Source organism: Protomyctophum bolini (assembly GCF_963924005.1).
Source record: "Protomyctophum bolini genome assembly, chromosome: 21".
Lineage (NCBI taxonomy): Eukaryota > Metazoa > Chordata > Actinopteri > Myctophiformes > Myctophidae > Protomyctophum > Protomyctophum bolini.
The window spans coordinates 15743008-15762211 of NC_137882.1; the positions used below are offsets into that span (position 1 = coordinate 15743008).

The following is a 19204-nucleotide window of genomic DNA, read 5'->3' on the forward strand; positions in this document are numbered from 1 at the left end:
AATCCTCAGGAGGGAAGGGCTGCCATATGTATACATTAACCTTACACGTGTAGGACGATGGTTATAGCAGCCTGTTTGTGGATATACAATCATTGGCACAAAAAAAATGCAACAGCACAGCCACAGACCATGTTGTCAACAGCTGAAAATAACACTCTTTTAGCGACGGTTCAGTGGTTCGAGGTACATACCGTATCAGCAATATGCAGTATCGCCCACTCTTAATCCACTTTGCAACCTTTGTTGCTCGTCAACAAATCCCCCGTACTTCCCATTCACAACCGATGTTACAGTATGCTGCTGGGTGGAGGACATGCATTACCCTAAACTAGAGCCAAACCAGCATTGATTTCACAGAACTGCCGTGTATGGCAGTAATACTCTGTTTGATCGCTCCAAAGAAGGCAGAGTAAGCAGCAGTGTTGCCATGTCTGCTTAATATTATAAGTAACGTTGTACTTGTTTTTTCTGTAAAGTCGGTTGTAAATACTTGCTACTTTTAGTTTCTCAATCGGGCTTGTTTTCTAAAGTTTATAAACCAGCGGTTCTTAAACATGTTCATGGCAAGGACACCCCAGATTAATATTTGTCTGCAGTCGCCCCATCTGAAAATTTATTATTTTTGTCCAACCAAGATATGTTTTTTGGAGCAACAGGACACAGGAGAAAGAGACGGGGAGTGACACTCAGACAAAGGCTATCGCCCTCGGGAATCAAACCTGCGACTCGCTGTAAGGCTACATAAAAGCCCATATGTGGTATGCGCCTTAACACTACTAGGCCATCGGCGCCCCAAGATAATTTGTCGTTGTTGAAAACAGCAGCTCATTGTGAGCTTGTAGATCTGATATCTTCAGACTCGTTTCCATAGACCTGGTTGCTCATTTCTCTAACAGAATCAGGCAACACTGAACACAAGCCCAGTCAGCATGCAGTGGGGGGGAACATCTAAACGGCATGGAGTGCTAAGCTGCGAGGCATGATGAACCAACCATGAACCTCTTCATTTTAAACACATAAGACGACCCTTACCTAATCTCTGGGAGAACTGGTAGAACTTCTTCAGTTTCCCCACCAGGGGGCCAACGGCGGACCACGCCTGTTCCTGCAGCATCTCATCGCTTGGATTCTGGATCGCCTGGAAACGTCAAGATACAATTCATTAGCCATTAAAAATGAAAAAAAAAAAAGCCAGGAAATGAAAATGCAATGCATTTCCCCATAGGCAGTTTTTATTTAATTTATTTAAAGACCTTTTAAGCGTCGTACGAAGCCAACTCTTGTCGTGACAAATCATGACAATACACACAATATTTTGGGCCAAACAAAGGTTACAACACTTTCTTTGTTGTTTTTCTTATTTGTAATTATTTGTTTGGTCCAAAATATTGTGTGTGTTGTCATGATTTGTCACGACAAGAGTTGGCTTCGTACGACGCTTAAAAGGTCTTTAAATACATTTAATAAAAACTGCCTATGGGGAAATGCATTGCGTTTTCATTTCCTGGGCCGTTCGTTGTTCTGAAAGGGGGAGGGACTGCGCCGCTCTATAGATTAGGCTATCTGATCAATTATAAGATTAGTACGCTACTCTGCACATGCCATGTTAGCTATAGTTTATAGATCATGCTTTCATTTTCATGTGTTTAATTTTGCAGTATTTATATTTAAACAAGATGAAGAAAGTTTCCAGCACTTGGATACTCTGATTGCATTCCCACCTACACCGAATCGAAATCAAGTGCGATTGGAAGCGAAGCAAAACCCCCGTTTTTTGGTGGAGTAGAATGCGGTTCTTTTGATTAGGATTCGAATGGGGCTTCACACCAGCCAAACAAAGCGCACTTTCTGACAATGTGCAGTCAGTAACACCGACTGTTGAACATGTATTGCTATTTTTTTTTACCAATTGCATATTTCTTCCTTCATTTTGATTTATTTTTTATTTTGGTTCCAAGTCCCCCGCCTTCCTGGAAGGAACGTTACCTCTCGTATTTCGGCGCCGGCTCCTTTGTAGGCCTGCAGCTCGTCCAGGATGCCGAGGGCGTCCTTCAGCACCACGTCCACCTGTTCCCACACCTCCCGCTCTGCGTCGGTGGGCTGTGCGTCTGTGGGAGTGGACACAACAACATCAGGGAGGTCAGCGGGGTCACGTCCGCCGGGATAACACGTCTCATCCATATTCAGTGGCAATGACGCAAAGCAATAGAGGACTATTCCAGTGTTGATTTAAAAGACTACCGCCTTTTTTCCACTGACGAAAATGACATATAAACGAAGCTATGACGACTAAAATATATTGTCAATTTCGTCAACACAACAAACTAGACTAAAATGTTGGGGAGGGACTAATGCAGAAGAGATCCAGTAGAACTAAGAGACAAGTCATTTTATGTTTATGTTTTAAAATAGATCTACAAGCTCACAGCGTGCTGCGACGCGCCGCGAGCTTGTCGAGCTGCTATTCATGCAAATAAGTGTAAAATCTTATGCCATTATGACGCCATCAAGGCCTGCCAAGATATATTTTTGTCGACCAAAGAAACTGTAGATTTAGTTGACAAAAACTGTAGATTTAGTACACTAATGACTAATGAATGACTAATAAAGTATTCAATCAATAAATCAATGTTGAAAACTATTTTATTTAACTCAGCTCTGCTATATGGTGGTGCGACTCTCATCATGTTTGATATTCTGCACATGCCTGCATAAGATCAATGGAAAGAACAGAGCCAAGGATGGCTCTGCTGGTGCATGGTGTTCCTTTGCCTCCGGGAGGAACAGTGTTAAAAGATGAGTTAGGGTGAGGAGTGGGAGGCATAATAATATGGTAAGATATTCGTGTGATCGATATTAACGAGTGGGGGGGTGTTGGGAGGGTTGGGGGCAGAGGTATTTAAATGAACTCACTTTCAAAATCGAGGAAGAAATTGGGCTCCTGTTCTAGATCTGTGCAAGTCAGAACTTTCAGGAGGTTCCCCATGTTACGATACCTGGAGAGAGAGACAGACAGGGTGGGAGGAGACACAGTAAGTAAGACAGTTGTTCATTGGAGACAGAGACAGACAGGGTGGGAGGAGACACGGTGAGTAAGACAGTTGTTCATTGGAGACAGAGACAGACAGAGTGGGAGGAGACACAGTGAGTAAGACAGTTGTTCATTGGAGGACAAATACTCAAGCAATAGCACAGAGAACACGTCACACAACTATACCAAATGGAGCCACTAGATGAGAAATGGTACACGCATCCTACACATGGTCTGCTAAGTAGGCACCGCCGTCAGACGGCAAATCTCGCAAACGTCCTATGTTTACTGGGGCTAGATCCCACAAGAGTGTGTTGCTGGGACAGTAGCCTGGAACTCACCTATGCTTTTTATGGCATAGGCAGCTCCCGGCAGGATCCGCCGGGAGAAACTATGCGCAGCTGCGCGACATGAGACTAATTACTTAGAGCGACAGAGAGAGAGAGAGGAGTGTGTGCGTGTACATGTGTGTGTGTCAATTTAACAAATGTGCAGACGATCAGAAATCAGCAGAGAGTGAGCAATGTTCGCGCTACTCTATGCCGAATTGAAGTGGACTCAGACCCAGATTTTTTTTTCTCCCTGGAAATAAAAACGTCTGGGTTTCCGAGGCTACTGGGACAGAGAAAGTAGATGAAGTATATTTTCGCCTGATTTATCTCTGAAAAAAGCCATTTTAATATGAAAAAAAGATTGTATGGCTTTGTGATGATCGTGTCCAATATTTAGTTCATTGACCATCATGGGGCTAAAGAATGGTTCAGAAGCTGTGTTCACGTTCACTCTTCATCTTCCATGGGAAATAATAGACTCCAACCAGCTTACGGTCTGCTAAAAAAAGGTGGCCACCTACTTCACGAAGATATGGGAAGTAAACCCGGAGATGGCACATCTTTCTATTTTTGTCACGGACTATACTTAGAATGACAGTACTGTTCTGCATCATTGCTTCGGCTGCCAGTAAGGAGTCGGACCCAAGTGTGCTGGCCTGGTGGCCCAGATGTGCCTCGTTCGTTTGTGTAGGGCTGTGTACAGGCAATGTGGAAGTGGTGTCGTGATCAGATATCCCCGACTCCCCAGTGGGCCTAGATGCCCACATACACACCAGTGTCTCCAGTGAGCCTAGATGCCAACATACACACCAGTGTCCCTAGATAGTTTCCTGTGCCACGCCGTTTGCGAGCCAGGTGTCAATCCCAAATCAGACCCGTCTGAAGTGAGTGGTGCTGCACTGCACTGTACTCCTCCCTGGCCTGTGTGCACACACACACACACACACACACACACACACACACACACACACACACACACACACACACACACACACACACACACACACACACACACACACACACACACACACACACACACACACACACACACACACACACACACACACACACACACACACACACACACACACACACACACACACACACACACACACACACACACACACACACACACACACACACACACACACACACACACACACACACACACACACACACGGTTCAGAGTCAGACCAACCAACAACATTGGTTCAGATGAGGGAAGCCGGGCGGGGACAGTGATAATCGTCGCTGCACGTAATCCTACAGGCTTGAGGAGACACCGGTCAGCAGTGTGGGGGGGGGCTCCTCACTGGTCAGCAGTGGGGGGGCTCCTCACTGGTCAGCAGTGGGGGGGGCTCCTCACTGGTCAGCAGTGGCGGGGCTCCTCACTGGTCAGCAGTGGGGGGGGCTCCTCACTGGTCAGCAGGGGGGGGGGCTCCTCACTGGTCAGCAGTGGGGGGGGCTCCTCACTGGTCAGCAGTGGGGGGGCTCCTCACTGGTCAGCAGTGGGGGGGGGGCTCCTCACTGGTCAGCAGTGGGGGGGGGGCTCCTCACTGGTCAGCAGTGGGGGGGGCTCCTCACTGGTCAGCAGTGGGGGGGGCTCCTCACTGGTCAGCAGTGGGGGGGGGGCTTCTCACTGGTCAGCAGTGGGGGGGGGGCTCCTCACTGGTCAGCAGTGGGGGGGGGGCTCCTCACTGGTCAGCAGTGGGGGGGGGGCTCCTCACTGGTCAGCAGTGGGGGGGGGGCTCCTCACTGGTCAGCAGTGGGGGGGGGGCTCCTCACTGGTCAGCAGTGGGGGGGGGGCTCCTCACTGGTCAGCAGTGGGGGGGGGGGCTCCTCACTGGTCAGCAGTGGGGGGGGGGCTCCTCACTGGTCAGCAGTGGGGGGGGGGCTCCTCACTGGTCAGCAGTGGGGGGGGCTCCTCACTGGTCAGCAGTGGGGGGGGCTCCTCACTGGCAGGTGAGTCAGTAGGATACAACAGCAGTAACAGCACGCAGCAATGTGTGTGGGCAGGAAGCAACTGGCATATAAACGACTTAATTGGAGACAATAAGCCAATAAGGGGTAAGAACATTGAAAATGGCCATGAACCGAAATCGAAATGCAACTGCAATATTGGATTGAACATTTCAATTCCAATTAGATAACTTTTCCCGAAATGATCTCGAAAGAAAGGGTTGGTTGGTGTGCCACAGCTGTACACATTTTCCTTCTAATCAGCGTTGGGCTGTTAAATGTATACAGTATGCAAACCAATCACTTTTGCAAGCATCCACAGGGAAATCAGCTAACAATTAATCCATGTTCAACCAATTAGATGGGCCAGTTACTTCCTGCAAAACAGAAGGCCACATCCAATTAATTGAGCATGAAGGAAGTTCCTGGAGACTAGTAGAGTAAGATGGACTGCTATAGGGAATTATATTCATATTATATAATGTGTGTATTTGCATCAGACATGGGCAGGAAAAATTGAAATAACTCAGAAACACTCCTCTCGGGATAAAGATATTCGCCGACTAGGCGAGTACAATAAATGTGTACACGTCATGCGCACACACACACACACACACAGTCAGCATCAAGGTTTTTATTTTTTTTAAATCAATTTCCTTTCTACTATTCAACACATCTTTGTGTCATTACTTTAAGTCTGCATGTTGTCAGCTGTCTGTGCCGTGTTCTTGTTTGCTTTGTTGTACCTTTCTTGTTGGTTCTTTTGAGGCGACATTTTCTTTTTACAACCCCCTTGAGACATTTTCTTTGTAATCTCACCCGTTTTCTTCTTTTTTTACCACTTGTATTTAGGTTTTAATCCGTGTGCAAATAAACAAGTCTGTTTCATAAGATATAAATAACATGATAAGATCTCACATTCGATGCAGGGGGCCAGCCAGCACCTTGCTGTGTAGAGGCAGACTGCGTAGCAGACTATTATGTAAATAGGCTATACATGCCTCAGGTTAAGGAACAGTTAATTCTAGGAAGCAGAGATAAGCCACCTGGCCTCAGAAACCACTGTGAGAACTACACCTGTACCACTTTGACACAACACCTTGTTGGTTCTGTCACTGTGTGAAGCCCCGGGGAGCCTCGATGCCACGGAAACACTCACCACTTTAGCAAGCCACCAGCCCCAGTATGGAGCAAACCACCACCACTACGGAACATTCTGCCCCAAACCACCCGCAGTAGAGCAATGGTTCCCAAACTGGGGGTCCCCAATTGATTTTGGTGCTCCCTAGAGATTAGCTTAATGTGCAACATTGCTTTCTCACTCAACAGTAAACAAACGAACACACAGTAAGAGTATAACAGAACAGTGTATATATGGTATGCACATTGCTAATTTGACAATTTAAGACCTTTTTAATTCTGTCCAAATTGTCAGATATTACCTTACCAATGAAAGAGGCAAATAAATAACCAAACTACAAGCACACAACTCCTCTAAATGCCCTGAAAAGCTTAGGAACCCTTGCAGAGAATTCTGCCCATACAGTGGAGAGCTAATAATGAGGCTTTAATGAAATTGAACTCCAAAGAGTGCAAGAAGTACGGGTCCATTTTTACACTCAGAGTTAAGTAGGACTTTACTGTACTACTGCTCCAAAGTTTTACATTATTCATTGAAGTAACTTTGAAGAAATTCAAGGCACACAACTGCTTCAGTGCAGTTCCTCATTGGCCACCTGTAGCTGGGCAACAGAGAGAGTGAGCATGCTTGGAAAAGGGCCCTTTTTGCACATACAGTATGCCTGAGGAAGGTCGAAAGACCGAAACGTTGCATTATTGTGGACATTAAATAAAAAGCTATTGAACCAGCACGTGGTAGTGTGCGGGTCTCCCTCCTTCTCCTATGTGTCTGCAGTCTGCTGCTTTGTCACCGACGCGCCTGCTTTGATTAGTAAGTCAAGTGTGCGGAAGTCTCTCCTCAATTGCACATACTGTATAACATCTTTGACATACAAGCTTTCCTCTGCTCTGACGCAACTCACTGGTGTGCAGCTCATATTCCATGCTGGTATAATCTCATCCTAGGTCAGTGTGTACAGCAGCACTGACCACAGGTATTACTCAATACTCATCATTATAACAGACCTGGGATCTGTGGGAATAGAATGGGACCTGACACAGATCCAAGAATAGAACATATGGAACTGAACCCGACCTGTCTCGGGTATTCTTGTAAAGTCCTCTAGACTAATGCTGAGAAAAAGGTTTTTAGTTTTTTTTAGGAGTCAAACCCAGCAACATTCCAAACCAAACACAGTTAACATTTCAATTCAACGGATTATGAAACAGCAAGTGACACTTTGCTTCAGTGCTCGTCAAACTCCTTGTCGAACTCAGAGTTCACCATGAGAGGCCAGAGAGAGAGAGAGAGAGAGAGAGAGAGAGAGAGAGAGAGAGAGAGAGAGAGAGAGAGAGAGAGAGCAATCTATGGTAGAGTGGGGAGAGAGAAGAACAGTGACAGGATTCGTCAGTGGAGAGTAGACAGGTTGGTTTAGCCTTAATGACAGAGTGCAGACGGTGCAGCAAGTATCTTGAAAAGCAGGGAGGGTGAGACACTTGAGTAAGAGAGGTGGTGGCATTGGTAAAAGATAGCAGGCGGATGTCACCCTGGGACCACCCTGGCACCTCAGCAATACTGCGGTGCTTAAGACGCTACAAGCTGAAGGGGCACGGTGGCACAGTTGGTAGTGCTGTCGCCTCACAGCTAGAAGGTCCTGGGTTCGATTCCCACTGGGGACGCTCTGGGCACTGGCGGCGTGTTCCCTCCTCCGCGTCATCAGTGCCCATACCCGAGGCGGAGGAGTTTGCATGTTCTCCCCGTGTCCCCTAGGGTAGATACCCTCACAAAAACATGCAGTAATCCTGGTCTCTAAAACTACCTCCCCCTGGCCAGCCAGGGCGCCTGATGGAGGGGAAAGGAACTGGTCGGAATAACATGTCCCTTCCACGCGCTACGTCCGGCCGGGGAAATTCCCCTCTGTCAGGTGAAAAGAAGCAGCTTGGACTCCTCATGCATAGAAGGAGGCATGAGGTCAGTCCGCTGCCCCCCCAGGTTGTCAGAGGAAGTGTAGCGCCCAGGATTACATTAGATAATTGGCACTGGGTGAAAAGAAAACTGGGATACAAAATCGTGGGATAAAAATGTAATAATTTAAAAAAAAAGAAGCTACAAGCTGCGATGATGAGGCACATTGCGTGCTTGTAGATCTGCTAGCTAGTATAAATCCTAAGTGTTAAGAGGTCCCATTTCCATTCCACTGGGGTTGAACCGTTTCCGTTCTTTTTTCCAGCCTAATTTTGAATCAAATTAATTGGTTCAGATCCCTAAAAGTTGTTTCGGAACTGGAAACAAAAAAACATTTCTTCTTGCCCTGAAGTGGGAACGAAAGTGGGCGTGTGTCACTATACAGGGTGGAAGATGCAGGGTGTGATATAAACCATCATAAAAAAGTTCTTGAACAAGTTCTTTTGGTGGAAAAGGAGCCAGAGAGTACAGCGCTGTGTATGTACCATGTACTATGTAGTACTCTGTACTCCATGTCACCGAAAAGCATATCACCCGCAACACATCCGTTTGGCACAACTGCATTTACCACCACCTGGTCAGCCCCGCCTGCCTCGGCCCAGCCTCGTCTTATTACATCTGCACTAATGCGACATGAACGTTGGGCAGTGCCCACCGACGCTGGCACCTCACAGGCTGTCAAAGCATGGCACCTGGGGGTCCAGCATCGGAGGACAGGGACGGGCGCCAGAGCCACGGGAAGCCATCAGTAACCTTCCCCTGGTGGTCCTCTGCAGCAGTGGTTCTCAACATGTGGGCCTGGACCTCAGGGGGGTCCCCACATGACGGTAAGTGACGGTGAATAAAATAAACTTGTAATACCTTTTTAATTAATAAATATAAAAAAAAGGAACTGCACCATTACTGCATCAACAAACAACAAACAGGAAAAGACATTGGCCAAATTGTCAAATAATATAAGAAAGAGGCACTTTTACAAATGTAACGCCTCAACTGCTGCTTGGTCAGGGTGAGGGGGGTTCCCAGTTAATGTGGGGTTTTTTTAGGGGGGGGGGGGTATTTTGGGGGTCCTCAGTTCAAATCGGATTTACTACTCTACCTCTCTCAGCCCAGAGCTCTCTGGCCGTCGAATGCTTGGTTGTTCTTGTTTTTTTTCCTCCCTCTCTTTTTTCTTTGCAGTGGCTTTAAGTAGAAAGTGCCGTCAACCCAGAGGTCCCAGCAGCAGTTCCCTTGTAGTGTCTGGAAACAAGGTCATTTTAAGGACGTTGGGATGTATGAGGCAGACTGCTCATAGCATGCAGTATCCTCCAGCTGTTACCAGGGAGAAGAAACAGGGATGGGCACCGATATTAAATGGCACAGTAGTGGGGAAAAAAACATGCTTCAAACTAGTTTGATTACATCCTGAGGGTATTTTTTTTTAATTGAAAATATGGACCCATTAACCCATTGTGATCTAAATCAGTTTTATATATTTGATCCCCCCCCCCCCCCCCCCCCATCTCAAAATATTTTGTTCCAGGGATTCCCGGAAGCAAAGATTTGAGTTAAGAATTATATCATATTCAAATGTTGCTCGCATTTTCACAATAAAAAAAATAGCAGATCTACAAGCTCATATGAGCTTGTTTGAATAAAATCTAAAAGGAGTCTGACATGGAAGCTTTCTCGGTTTTAATTATTTATATCTATATCTATATAACAAAGTGGGGTGTGTAAAATAAGAGAGAGAGGCTTGTCTGAAATCCAAAACAGAGGAACAACAAACCAAGCCCGCCTCCCTCAGTGTCTGTCTGTCTCTGCAGCAGTGCCCACTGCTGCTGGCCAGTGCCAGCCAGCTGGGCACCGTGGAGGGGGTGCGGGCAGCAGCAACATGCACGCATGTTGTTGTTTTGGAACGGTCCCCCCCCCACCGAGCCATCGCGTGTGCTCACCAATGAGGAGAGGGAGGGGCGGCTGCTTCTAGAGGGGCTGTGGGGCAGAACTCGACTATACTAGGGAACCCGCGCAGCTCTCCCATTGGCTGGTCCGCTTTAACCAACCGCACGCTGTATCCATGTGAGTGGAGAAAAAGATTTTTTTTTGGGGTGCCATTGAAAACAATCCTTACAGCCAATCAGGGCCCGGCTTGGGGAAAGAAGAGGAGTAGTACAGTAGTAGTAGTACTTGAAAGCACATGAATATATTAATACTGATGAGGTAATGCGCCAAAAACCGGGCGGATTAGGAGGAGGAGAGCAAAGCAAGCGGAGCCCATGAGGGAATATTTAATTCCACCACTGGAAGTACAATTTACTGATCACTGGCGCCAGTTGCTATACAAGTAAACTAATCTGGCTGTATTCATCAGATTTGTGTATGAAATATTAAATAAAAGAAGATCAAACATAAGCCCTGCCTAACAAATAAATAAATAAGAATACCGGTATGCTTATAATGTATTTTGGTCATCGGCTCAATTTGTTTACATGCCACTGGATGAATTAATTATTTCAACATGCATAAACACACACGTGTAGCCTACAGTACAAAATAAATAAGAGCATAATAATAAAATGTACAGACAGATAACACAGACATCCACAGGATCTCAAAGTGGGCCCGGGGACCCCCAGGGGTCCTTGAAAGGGTTCCAGGGGCCCCCGGCAAAAGTAGTTAACATAGCATTGCAATAGTTTTAACCACTTTATCCATTTCTATGTTGACTATTCAAAAATAGCAGTGCAATTGTTTGTTTTTTGAATTTTTGAAAAATATTGAAAGTGTTTGAATAATGTTGAATTTTGAACACAATTACAATTTGGAAGTCCTTGACATGAAAAAGTTGGAGAACCAGATGTATTTTTGTCAGCTACTAAATAAAAACTGATTAAACTGATGATGATTAATCTGAGACTAAATATCAATTTCGTCAACAAAGAAAAAACTGTTAGAGAGAGGGACTGGTGGAGAATAGATCCAGTAGAAAGACAAGTCATTTAATGTTTGGTTGTGCTCGGGTGTTGCGCTCTGAAAATAGAAGATGTACAAGCTCGTTGTGAGCAAGCATGCAACCAAAAAAAGTGTAAAATCTGGCATTACGACAAAGTCTAAAACATGTCAGATGACTAAAACTAAATGAGACTGTCTGTGACTATATAACTAAATCAAAATTTGCTGTCAAAATCAACACTGCAAGGACTCGAGCCACACCCATGCAGCGGCAGGCGTGACCCCTGGATGGCTATGCCCTCTGGTGTCACACCCCCAACCCTGTGGGGGGCCTTTACAAGCTTCACTGACTTTAAATGATACACAGCAAAAACAAAAATCCTAAAAAAATATAAGTGCACGCCGGAATCTGAGCATTGCGGCATAAAAAAAAAAGAAAAATACAGCTTGGGGTGATGTCTGGCTAATGGAGACAGAGCGAGAGACAGAGAGAGAGCGAGAGAGACAGACAGAGAGGCAGGATAATGCTGACATTCCACTACTGAGCTGCGGCGTGAGGTTCCACGTGTCCTTGCAGTCTTACTACGAGGAGGGAAAACAAGACCCCTCCCTCCCCTCCCCTCCCCCTCCTCCTGGCAGACGAGACGCCGAGCCGGCATGTGTCGTCACGTGGGCACTGCCGCGGAGGAGAGGAGAGGCGGAGGCTGGCGCGTTTTGGCCTGAGGGCGTGGAGGAGAGGGGGGCAGGGGGGGCGGCACAGAAATGCGTCTGATATTTGTTTTTGCAAGATCTGGACTTGGGAGGGGGGAAAAAGCGCGTATAGCTCAGGCTCACACTGAGCAATATTTAATATTTAATACATATTAATAAACAGAATTTCTGAAAAGCAGCACGTGCGAGTGTGAAAGTGTGCCCACCACACCGTGCGCCGAGGTGGCACACAGATAGATGGTGAGGCAGGCGTCAGACTGCGGCATGGCAGAGCTTCAGCCTGCTTTAAACTTGACCTAGATTCCCCTGGTGACATGCCACATCGCATTAGCCCCACTCGGTCAGCTCCCCGGAACCCCACCGGAGCCCGCTGAGTCGAGTCGTTTTATTAGATATATATATATTAGTTTTTTTTGGGGGGGTGGGGGAGGGTGGGGTGTTCCTAAAATGCATGCGCTGCCCCCTTGCCCACCTAATGCCTGCACCCCCCCTCCCCACTCCCCCTTACAACCTCTCCACCTTACCCCTTTACTAGGTTTCCAATCCCAGCCCAGCTGATTGAATTGGCTTGAGGTGTAGGTAGGGTGGGGGTTGTGGTGGCTGACTGACTGACAGGGTGGGAGGGGCCGTGTGGGTGTGTGTGTGTGTGTGTTTGTTGCTGAGGTGAACTTGATTACCCGCCATAGCCACGCCTCTGTGGAGCAGCGTGCCGTAGTAGTAGTAAACATCACCAACTAATGCCTCGCTCACCCAGATTACTGCAAATCAAAACAAACCCTCTCTCTCCTCCAGCGCCTGCACAGGGAAGGAAGGAACAACTGACAGTAATGCTAAAGCTGTGAGACCATATCAGCTGTCTCGCTCCAGTCAGTGTCACGGCAGGGGTTACACTACCACAGCTGTAAATACTGGTGGGATGTCATCCGACTTAGATGTCACGGCACTATTCAAAAATGTCGACTTCTTCTCCAACTCGCACACAGCGAGAGAGAGAGAGAGAGACGTCGACTCGACACCCGAAATCGTTTCAGTCACGAGGAATCAAAATGATGGAGAAAGATGAAACCAAACATTTTCAGTCCACTTAGGGAGAATGAAAAAAATGCATACAGCTAGATAAGAGACCGAGCCTCATCCTCAGTTAAGCCGCCACCCCCCCTTACCCGGCCTCCAGGCTTGTACCTGATGAAAAGCTCAGAAACCATGGCAACAGGCACATACACAAGAGTCGGCGAAAACGCAGGCTCCATTGAAACATCAGCGCTGCGAGAGAGAGAGAGAGAGAGAAAGAGAAACTCTCCGCTTTCCATCCGTCGCATCAATGACAAGCCATCATCAGAAGCCGCCGCCCGGCGGATACACTGATGGCTCTGATATCGAGTTTAGCAGCACTGAACTAGGTCAATAACATGCAGCTATTAGGCTACTGGCCATTTTAGATCAACAACACCCAGGACAGCTTTAATCAAATCAAGTCAAGGGGTTACTCCGCACGTGAATGAGATAATACAATACAGTATACTGTGTTTATAAATGTATGTGTATTTATTATATAATAGTATAAGCAAAAGGCACATTTGGGATCCACATTTTGCTCATACTAAGTGATTTATTATCTTGTAGAAAAGACGACAAGAATACATACTTCATGATGTAGTCAATGGTAAACTAAATATTCACCCCAATTGGCCAATATCAGCTTTCACATACTAACACACACACATACACACACACACACACACTTTACATCCATCCCAATTCATACCACAAGTGCCGTATTCAGCAAAAACAGCTGTGATCTAATTTATTTGTCAATATCATGCATCCGTGCGCTGCCCTTGAGAATGTACCGTCTCCTGACTTTGGGGGTGTCGCAGGAAGGGAAGGGGTGAAGGGAAGGGAAGGGAAGGGAGAGGGGTGCCTGTTGTTGAATTACTGTCAACGGGGTCTAGTATTCGGTAGCACGTCCCTGGGGGTGGGGCTGGATCCCCCCTATTCCATTCACAGACCCCCCCCCCCCTTCGCCCCCCAATTCCCCCCACTGTATAAACACCCCCAAACCATCATTACACGACTAGTGACCTTCTAGCTGAGCATGACTCACAGACAGCACAGCATCCTTAAAGTCCCCCACACTATATCACCAATACATGGAATACAGCTATGAAATATCATGACTGAAAGTGTAATGATAATGTTTTAGGTATTATGGTTCTAAACCTTATGTTGCTGCTGTTCCACATGTACAGTACATACTCTCAACCAGTTGAAGAAATCATATATGTGAGGCTTTGACCTTTGTTTTTTCACATATTCCATCGCTAGTTTGATGGCTTCACATAAACTTAAATCTTTAATACAACAAATTCTTTGACGTAATCTTGTAGATGTGCTACAGCTGTGCAACATGCTTCCATAGAAGACATGCTGGGTCCTATGGAATCCAAATGACGATGAAATCAGTCAGACTGAGAACTTTAATGCAGCAAAATTAGCAAATAATACACCAAATCATATATTGTGTTAGTTATTAAGCATGTTTTTTTGTTTTTGTTTTTAGATCCCACTGACATACTGTACGTGGATAAAGGATAGTGTATTTTCTATTTCCCTGCTCACTCAGATGCTGTCCTTGCAGGATTTTTTGGGTGGGGCACGATGGAGTATTGTATTATTTTGGGGGGGTTGATGGGTTTTGGTTGAAGAATAGCAGGTGGTATGTGTAAACAGAAAGGGAAGAGCGCCATCTGGAGGGGAGAAAATGTAAAAATATATATAATCATGCTGCTGACAGGGACCACTCCCATAACCAAACACACCACATACACACAGTCTACCATCTTCAGCTAAGAAGCCAAATTCATATCACATGGCATTTGTAAAATATAATATTGACTGAATGCACTGACTGCTAGAGCTAATGGTAATCTGCAATCAGAAGTTAGAACATAACGTAGCCATTTTCAAACATGCTTTTGGATGCTAGTCCAAAAGTCATGTCTTCAACTGCAAAGAGATGGCTATGTTAGATAATGTTATTTTAACAGAAATTATTATGTTGCTATTGTATTGTATGGCAAAAGCTTGCATTCCCAGTGTTTAATCATTTCATATATAAAACATAAGTCAGAAAGCAAGATGCTACAATGCTTTCCTTTAAGAAAATGCATTGATAAAGTATTGGTAAAGTACACCTTTTGGGTCAGGTTCTGCACAGAATTGAGATAATCTGAAGCACTGTATTGCCCGATTTGTTGTTTTAATATAATTCATGAATAAAATGTTCCTGCTTGCAATTACAATGACCGAGAGCTGTGGCTGTACAGTAGGTATGTTAGTGCTGTGGTGAGAGGAGACGGAACAAACTCTCAGAAGCAGCCAATACATCAGACTCATCTCAACAGATATACAAGTATTGCACCAAATGAAAAGTGAAAGAGAAAAGACTCCCAATATGTCATAGCAACAGCTACTCTGTAGCATCTCAATGAACTCATTAACAGAGCAACAAGGGGAACTGAGGTCAAACACTGAACTCTTACTACCACCTAGTGTTCATTTAATGTCATTTCAAGGGATGGGAGGAACATCAATTTAGTAAATGAAACTTGCCAATTCAAAATGAAGCCTCCGTTAGGTTTGGGATCATTTAAGATTTTAATTATTTATTCTTAGTGGTCCGAGTTATAGTGGTAAATAAAAATTAAAAAAAAAAGGTATGAGATCCGCCAGTATTGGAATTAGAGTTCTCAACGGGCCTGGCCCTAACTGGGCAAAACAGTGGGCATGGAACCCAAGGCTCGGCCCCGGCCTGAGTAATTAGCATACATTTTCGGAAGGGTTGGGGCAGCATTTATTAGAACTCAAATTGGAATTGTATAGGAGACATAACCAGCTTGATTCCGGTTCCCCAATGTTGACGTTGATTCAATGTGGACGCCATTAAGGAGGACGTCTGGTATGCATGTTGTGCTGTGCACAACTCATAACAAACAGTGACGACTCACGAGAGACATCTGGTGATGGGGGTACTCAGGGGAAGCCAGGCAGGAAGGTGTACATCATTTCAGCCCTCTGATGCCATCAATAATACATAGCCAAGGAAAAAGACGGGGGATGGGGGGGAGCTTTTAGCTGACATAACAAACCACTCAGCATATTGCGTCCACTCAGACATATCATCTCTCATTAGCTATTTATAGGGTGTACCCGGGTCACAGGGTGGGTGCCCATACAGTACATCTGCCACATGCTGAGTCAACCAGAAAGTAGTAGCAGTAGTAAAAGTTGGACGTATTGAATGGTCACCATTGACCAAGTAATCTTTAGTAAAACTTCTCACGTGACAGTGACGGTCCAACATGTTTTGCACCGGGAAGCCATTTTGCTTACTATATATATATATAGTAAGCAAAATGGCTTATATATATATATATATATATATATATATATATATATATATATATAACTATATATAAATAATGTGATTTATATTGTTTGTAATCAATCAATTCATAAATAATGTGATTTATATTGTTTGTAATCAATCAATTCAAGATCACTGCATTGCAGTTGGATAGTTGTCATTCCAGAATGTGGAACGAACTCCCCATTGCAGTTAGAATTGCAGACTCACTCCAGATCTTCCGCAGTAATCTGAAGACTCTGAGGCCCATAGCACTTGCCCTAGCCTTGACTTCGACCTTGCAGTCTTATGCACAGGCGAACATGTAACATAGATATCATGTTATGTAGACAGATGCCAGGTTCATTTGCTGACCTAGCATCCTATTGTTTGGAGGCTCTATAGTTTCAGGTTATAGATTTTTTTCTAGACTGTTTAGACTGATGATAGGTTCTTGGTTTATAATGGTCTATGATCCTAAATTACTATTTTAACGCATTGGATTCAATATCTCATGTTTACCTTGCTTACTGTAAATCTCTCTGGATTAAGAGTCTGCAAAATGGTGTAAAAGGTACAAAGACAATGCTCAGCATCCCCCTTACACAGTCAGCAATATGACTCTCAGAGTGACGGTGCAATAACATTTTAGGTTGGTTGTATCACCAGGTGAGGGCAGTATCACCTCACCCTTCACCACGCTGACAAGAGAGGACACTGCTAAACCTCCTCCTGGCGTTTCACAGACCTCCACACAACAAAACCCAGCCTCTCTTATTAACTTCACACCGTTCTCCCGTTATACAATACAATGCTTGGGCAGAGGGCTTCGTTCGTTGCTGCTGGAAGCTAAAGCATGCTACAAAGGTCTGGCATTCAGGCTAAGCTGTTGGATTTGAGTCATTAACAGGATGCTGTACAGCAGTTTGGCATTAGCCCTGTTAGCACGCCACCACCACACCACAGATATACTGTATCATACTATGGACAGACTTAGCGGTTCTATATGTGAAACTTGACTTGAGGCTTATGGGTCAGGAGAGCAACGCGCAACACAGTGAATTCCAACAGCTCGACTTAAGCCTGGGGATTGATGGCTGTGTAGTCATGGTAACAATCTCCATGGAGACTGAGGAAAATACACAAACAGGGATGGGCAGATATGGCAGAAGAGGAAACATGATGTACTGTACGGTATTTTCAAATGGCTAAATTAGACAGTCAAATACAATTTATAATTGTTTTTTTTCACGTAGTGAGGGGTGGCACAATTCATTGCCTGCTGTGACAAAAGGTATTCTTTTGTTGAAGCATTACTTTCTGGTTCATGTTTTTCGGTCCTACTATGCAGGAGAAACCCCCACCCACCCACCCACACACCCCCACCCCCACACACCCCCACACACACACACACACACACACAAAATCTTGAAATGGCCCAAAATGAGGAACACTTTGGTTGTGAGAAAAACAAACCAAATCAGCCTATAACTATATATGTGAACAATTAATGTCGTTCCAGATCGACAAGTAGGCTACAAATTGCTCGGAGTAAACCGTGACTCAAAATGAAAATACGGTATGTCAAAACGGTATGTCAAAACTGTTTGCTTTTGTATTGTTGTGGGTTGTGACTTTTCCAACCCCTTTGGTTTTGAGACATCGGGCGGTGAGTGACCCCATGCCCGCTCACTCGTTACATAAACACACTAGTGTTGCCAGATTTTGCACGAGAAACAAGCAGCCAGGTTTACGGAAACAAGCCCAAAAGAAGCCACACATACAGTACAATATAAGTTAATATAATGAAGTTAGCCACTTTAAACATACAGTATCAATCATCTATTTTAACTAAGATAGCTGATCTACAACATAATCACAACGCTACACACTGTGATGTGGCGCGTTGTGAGCTTGTAGATCTACTATTTCCATAAAGTCCTGAAAATGTTGGAATACACAAATCTTGTATGGGGGTCCCTCCCTGCCGGCTGCCACAAAATAATTTCAGATGAGATTAATTTGGGGGTCCTTGACATGAAAATCCAGCTCATAATAAAGACTAATAAAGAAAAAATGGGACCCAATGCCTTCCTGCTTGGCACTCGGCATCAAAGGTTGGATTGGGCTAAGTCCCTGCAACATACTAGCGTTATGTCCAGGGGGTGTACTTGTCCATCATCTCCAGGAGGGGTACTTGTACATCAAGCTGCCTCACGCTACAGAAACAGGAGATAGGCTCCTTCCCTATGAGCCTCATGGCTCGACAAGGCTTACTTACTTAATGACATGAAAATGCAACTACCAATATTTTACAAGCAACTTTACAGAAAAACAAGCCCAGTGTCACTTACAGTATAAGACTTGGCAACACAGGAACACACTGGCCCTGGGGAACAGGAAGTGGGAGCACCTACATTAGTCAACTGCTTTTTATGGCCTACATGCGGTTCATTTCCTGGGCCGGCCGGCATTACACATACACATGCACAGCCACAGCATCAGTGTTGCCATATTTGCTCATCATAAGCAACTTTGAGCATGTTATTATTTTTTTGTACAATCACTTGCAAATTATTGGTAGTAGCCGATTGTGTTTTTTGGGGGCTTGTTTCAAAAGTGCAGTTGCTTATTTGGGCTGGTTTCCTAATGTTTAGACCAGTTGTTTTCAATAGGGATGCTCCGATCAGGTTTTTTGGGGCCGATACCGATAACCGATTGTTTTTCTCATGATCGGCCGATAACGAAAG

General features: G+C 45.2%; 1 protein-coding gene across 3 annotated transcripts in view; it reads right to left on the minus strand.

Annotated features, from left to right (window-relative positions):
- The window catches only part of fam49bb (family with sequence similarity 49 member Bb), a 55261-nt gene that overhangs the window by 20631 nt on the left and 15426 nt on the right, over positions 1-19204 (minus strand). For all 3 annotated transcript variants that reach the window (XM_080793454.1, XM_080793456.1, XM_080793455.1), the window contains 3 exons: positions 2914-2996; positions 1987-2108; positions 1033-1138 (listed from right to left, as the gene is read on the minus strand). In XM_080793454.1, coding sequence (XP_080649580.1) covers positions 1033-1138; positions 1987-2108; positions 2914-2986 — 301 coding nt within the window. In that variant the 5' untranslated portion in view covers positions 2987-2996. The remainder of the gene's footprint in view (positions 1-1032; positions 1139-1986; positions 2109-2913; positions 2997-19204) is intronic.